We start from the raw sequence: 6000 nt of genomic DNA, 5'->3' as shown, positions 1-6000 counted from the left end.
GGAACAAGGAAACATGGACATCCGTGTAGAGACTGGCTGTTGACTTCAACTATCTTCATTGGGTCATTCAGTGCTGGTTATGATGCTTTAATGTTGATTGTCTACTTGACAGAATCTAAAATTGCCTAGAAGTAGGAGCCCTGGGCATACCTGTGAAGGAATTTCTGAATTAGGATAGCTTGTGATTCTGCCTATAGGGGATACCCTAGATTAGGTTAGTTGAGGTGGGAAGGTCCACCTTAACTGTATGACATCATACCCTGGCCTGAGATTCTGGACTGAGTTGAAAAGAGAATGAGCTGAATGTCATTATTCATTGCTTTCTGCTTCCTGACTACAGACACAATATAACAAAGAGCTCCGAGCTCCTTCTACCATGTTTTCCTAGCCACAATGGAATATATCCTCAAATAATTAACAAAAAAGTAATTATTCCTTCTTTAAGACTTTTTTGTCAAGTACTTTGTCACAGCAGTGAGAAAAGTTACCAATATATTGGTACAGAGAAGTAAACAACTGTATTACTGGATCTCTGTGTTATAACAACTGAACATTTTCATAGCAGCTCTATTTATAATAGCCAGAAGCTGGAAAGAACGCAGATGTCCTTCAGAAGATGAATGGATACAAAAATTGTGGTACATTTACACAATGGACTATTACTCAGCCACCAGAAACAATGACTTAACCAAATTCTTAAGAAAATGGCTGCATCTAGAGAATATCATCCTGAGTGAGATAACCCAGTCACAAAAGAACAGACATAATATGCAGTCACTGATAGTGGGATGCTAACCCCAGAGGCTTGCACTCCCCCAGAAACAACTCACAGACTGTATGAAGTCCAAGAAAAAAAGAAAACAAAACAAAACAAAAAAAATAGTCATGCTCAATCCTTACCCACCAAGAACACATTGACAAATTCCGGGTTGTACCCTGTATTACATGTACTGTCTGCTCATTGTAAAAAAATAAAATAAAAATAAATAAATAAATAAAAATCTTTAAACACCAAGAAAACTTTGACTATTTCCAGGTTGCATCTTGTTTTACATGTACTTTATGCTCATTGTAACTGGTAGGATCTTTATCACACTATCAAACCTTAAAAAAAAAGTACTGACAAAAATGTATTATATAATTTTATGCAAAAATGCTTAAAATCTGTACATTTATCTTTGTTTTGTAAAATAAAGTTGTTAAAAAAATAACAACTGAACATTTATACTTCGTTGTAATACAGAGAGATCTCTCAGGAAGCAAAAGACCATGTAAAGATTTATAATTCATTGTTCAACCCTGTGTAACTTTTGAAAAACTTAAAGGAACATGTAAGTTCTGTATGTTTTTAAATTAATAAAAAGAAAACTCAGTGTAATGTCAACTTCTTCATCATCAACAAATCTCAAGTCTGAGTTTCTCATACGAGAAACTTGAATGAGGAATCAACCGGGTTCAAAAACATTTTCATCAATCATTGCATACATTCTCTTCAATTTATATGTACATTTACTAATGAGAAAGTAAAACTGCTTTGTAACATCCATTAACTCCTGACTTTGTCAACAGACTGCTTCCAAAGGGCATACGCTTCATAGAGCTCATTACTGACTTACTGAATTGGTCATGTTTCTCATCTCTATAAGCAAAAGCCTAACAAAAACTCCCTACACCTCATCCCAATCCCTGTTCCCCTCCTCACCCCCATCCTACCCAGTTCCTTTCTTCCATCCACCCCTAATGACTATTTTGCTTCCCCTTCTGAGTGAGATTGTCCATATTAAATAATGACATACTATTTTGGTAAAGTTCTTAGGAATTCATACATTAAAATTCCCAGTACCCATTCATAGCTGATAGTGCAGAAGGATGGAGTAGAGGTGACCTGGATCCCAGAAAGATGGAGAGTTGTTTGATGGGACCTGCTCCCATCTGTAATTGACTGATAAGAGGCCCAGTCTCATGCAGGCTCACTGCAGCCAACCCTAGCTGCTGTGCCATCATGGTTACAATGGCATTCATGCCCAGAACATAGCATTTTCTGCACTTTTACCTCTATTCTAGCTCATATGTTTTTTTCCAGCTCTCTTTTCCACAAAGTTACCTGAGCCTTAGAGAGGCTTGTTTAAGTGCCCGGTTTAGAGAAGGAACACCCAATTGTCACTTATTCTCAGCCCATCTAGTAGCCATGTGTCCTTTCATTTGCCACAGTTCATTGTAAAGAGAGGCTGTGTGTTTTTATGATAGCACAGAAACGTGACTTCCCAGTATTAGTATTGTCTAATGGAATCAATGTACAAATTGTCATACCGTGAATCATTTTCAGTCAAGACTACATTTTTCAGACTCTGCCAAAACAAATTTTCCGCTTTGGGATTGTTGGGCCACTGGAGGATGGAGCTCTTACAGATTCTCTGGCGAAGCCTTAGGTACTGTGAATACTGTAACACTGGTTCCAGGAGGATGAAGATAATCACGTCCATATTCTCATCCATCAGCCTCTGCAAAGCCAAGTAGAAAGCTGTTTTAAAGTTCCAGCTCTGGGCATATTTCTTGGTTAAAACAAAGATTGTTTTTTTGCTCTGGTTTATGCTTTGCATGAGGTTTTCAATGATGGGTAATCCTGGATCCCAATCCCTCTCCTCTAAGCAAAGGAGGACACTTTTGTCTTCACTCTCTTCAAGGTGGTAGCGTAGCTCATTGATCACCCAGTCAGCAACAGACACATCTTTCGTGTCATAAGAAATGTAAGCATCGTAAAACGTTCGGGATGTGGATAAAGACCTGTAGCCTCTTAACTTCGCGGAGCACATGTGATAGATAAACCAAACATCCCAGTAAAACAGATGATGAACCAGAGCAGCCAATATAACCGTGAAGGTGGTAAGGAAAGTGAGGGAGAACAGGATAGCTGCCGTGGTATCTGATACACAAGTCGTGAGTTCTAGGCTCATGATACTCTTCGATTTCTGGTCCCCAGGATTGGAACAAATAACATCTACCAGTCTAGGAATTGTGATGTGCAGATTTTCATCGAGCCAGTTTCGAAAATCACTTATGTCGCACGTGCAGTCAAAATGGTTCCCCTGTAACTCCAGAACAGACAAGTTTGTTTTCGTCTTGGTTTGCAAAGAGGATTTATTGATCATCTTTATTGTGTTGAAACTTAGATCCAGGTGCACCAGATTCCTGGCTTCAGAGAGGAAGCCAGAGGGTAGGTGAGAAAAATGATTGTGGCTTAGCAGCAGTATCTTCAGGGAATGTGTATACTTAGATAGGCAATTGGTTAGAAAATACAGCTTGTTTTTCCCTAAGTCCAGCAAGTGAAGGTGAGGAAAATATTGGAGTAATGTCCAATTAAAGAAACGTAATCTGTTCCCATTGATACGTAACTCTTGGAGGCTCTGGGGCAAGTTGAGGAATGCTCCGTTTGGGATTTGTTGAAGGTTATTGTATGATAAGTCCAGGCGTGTCAGATTCTGGAGCTTTCTAAAAATGGCCCAGTACTTGCCATCATCAGCATTCCACAAACGGTCAAGGCGATTTCCACTGAAAACCAATTCTTCCAGGGATGTGCTTCTCAGCTCGCTTTCATTTGTGAGGGTGTAAATGCCGTTGTGGCTCAGGTTTAACACCCTGAGGTTCATTAAGTTCTGGATGAATCCTAGACTGTGTGTTACCCCTGCTATACTGAAATAGTGTGCATTGTGGCTCAGGTCCAGCACTTCTAGATCCCGAAGGTCACTGAAAGCCTTGTTATCATCAAAGTCTAGTCTGTTGTTGGTTAAATCCAAATATTTAATATGGGGCATGGATGAGAATTCTGTGCCATTCAACACTTGACCATTGGCATTGAAGGACAAATTTAAGCAGGCAATGTTCTGAAAACCTTCAAATTGACTTTTCCCAATATAGAAAATATTGTTCAAACTTAAATCCAAGGCCTTGCCATAAGTAGTACACTGTGGTTTAATCAAAGGTTTGGTGCTATGGTAAAAATTCATGTGTGGATCAAACTCATCATAGTCTATTGAGAGAGGTTTCCGAAGATTATGTCGCCAAGAGGAGTAGTCTGTACCATCTATTATGGATGCTATGCGATTTCCAGATAAGTAAATAACATCAAGTTTGGGAAAATCCTGGACAGCTTTGAAATCAATTTTCTCTATAAAGTTAATGCCCAAGTTGATGGTCGTTAAGTTTGGGAGATTCTGGAGGTACTTAAAATGTTCCTTTTTAAGTTCTCGGAACACATAGCCTCTTAAGTGCAACTTCTTAAGAGAATGAAGCATAGAGAAGTTTGGAGAAATAGTAATAAATTGTAAATATTCCTTATATTTAAAGTTGAAGGACAGATCAAGGATTTGTAAATTAGGTAGTTTTGTTAAAAATGCTCCCGAGGCAATTTCGTGCACTAAATAATTGAATTCAAGATAGAGTTCCTTTAGATTTGTCAGATTGTCGAACCAGGTAGAGGGAATGGTCTGAAGGGAAGTGCTGGAGAGGTTTAGAAAGCGAAGTTGGGTGAGACTTTGAAAAGCATGAGGATGTATTCTGATGGATGAGTTGTTGCAAGGCTTACAAGGAAATGGGGCATTGAAACACCTTGGGCAGTTTCCACTCAAATCTAGTAATGTCAAGTGTTTCAGTTCTTTGAAGTCTTCCTGAGTGATGTTCATGATCTTGGCATTGCTCAGAAAAAGTTTCCTTAGAGTGCTTGGTAGTTTGGGAGGCACGTAGAAAAGGTTATTGAAAGATAATGAGAGTGCCTTCAAGTTTATGAGATTTTTAAATGCCCCATCTTCGACCTTAAAGGTTTGGTTACATTTAAAATAGCAGTTCCAGCTCAAATAGAGTCTTTCCAAGTTCCTAAGCCCCAAAGTGTTGTTTTTAGTCACCTGAAATATATTGTTTTTAATTAGGCTAAGTTCTTTCAAAGACTCAGGCAACCCAGTGGGCATAGCATATAACTGGTTGTCTTCCAGCAGCAACACCGTTAGATTTCTTAAGCTGAGGAATGCCTCTTCTGTAATATTCATTCCATTTTTAATTTCATTCCAGTGCTGTTGTTGGGCATTGCGGTTCAGATTGATTTCCGTGAGGTTTTGCAGCTTCTGAAAGGACTCATTTGTTATGTGTATAATAACATTGTCAGACAGGTCTACTTTTGTCACATAGTTACCTATCGTTTGGGGAACTTCATGCAGTTGACGATGATTGCATTCTGCAATCACACTGGTATTTTGTCTTATCTCATCACAGGGATAGCTTCTGGAATAGCTCACATCGAGGAAGACGGCACTGGTTCCAGAGGAGAGCAGGCAAAAGCAAGTCAGAAACCAGGACGGAAGGGACATATTTTCCTAAGGGAAACCAAATGAGCAAGTACCGTATTAGAGTAGCAATATTTCATGGGTGTTTCTTGGCAAACTTAAGTTCCACCATACTTAGGAGTTTTGAGGTGTGAAATGCTACTGATAATTTAATATGTTGCATCCAATGAATTTCAGAATATTTGTATGTTTTTAACTTTCAGGGAGCTAAAAAGGTAAAGATGAAACTCTGAGACATGATGATAGAAAGCATTTGAAAAGGAATTAATCAAGATGCCCTACCACCTTATTAAGGTTTAGATGAAGCATGGATGTGGGTCTGATAAGCGTATAGCATAACATGGCACATATTTTTAGCAACAAACTATTTGTATAACCATTCTTGTGCAAGTGTAGTATGCATGGATGCATGTGGGTGTCTACACTTGGAAGCCAGACAGTAACACAAATTCTCTTCCTCAATCACTCACCACTTTATTAATTGAGGTGGGATCTCTCTAATGAGACACATAGCTTGCCAATTTGGCCAGTCTAGATAGCCAGCTTGCCCTGGAGACCCAGTGTGTTTGACTTCCAAAAGCTGGGATTATAGGCAGCCACCACATTTTCCAGGCTCATGTGTAGGTGCTGGAGGCCCTCAATTTGAGACATCAAACTATACTGCAAG

At 39.1% G+C, this 6000-nt stretch overlaps 1 protein-coding gene across 1 annotated transcript; it reads right to left on the bottom strand.

Annotated features, from left to right (window-relative positions):
• Positions 1 to 2270: 2270 nt before the first annotated feature.
• Positions 2271 to 5357, bottom strand: TLR8 (toll like receptor 8; the record flags this gene model as incomplete). The annotated part of the gene is made up of 1 exon (XM_080910782.1): positions 2271 to 5357. One exon carries the CDS (start codon positions 5355 to 5357, stop codon positions 2271 to 2273), a length of 3087 nt encoding a protein of 1028 aa, XP_080766908.1.
• Positions 5358 to 6000: the final 643 nt, after the last annotated feature.

Source organism: Micromys minutus (assembly GCF_963924665.1).
Source record: "Micromys minutus genome assembly, chromosome: X".
NCBI classification, from domain to species: Eukaryota; Metazoa; Chordata; class Mammalia; order Rodentia; family Muridae; genus Micromys; species Micromys minutus.
Note: the sequence above shows the minus strand (reverse complement) of the source record. Positions and strands in the feature narration are given on the sequence as shown.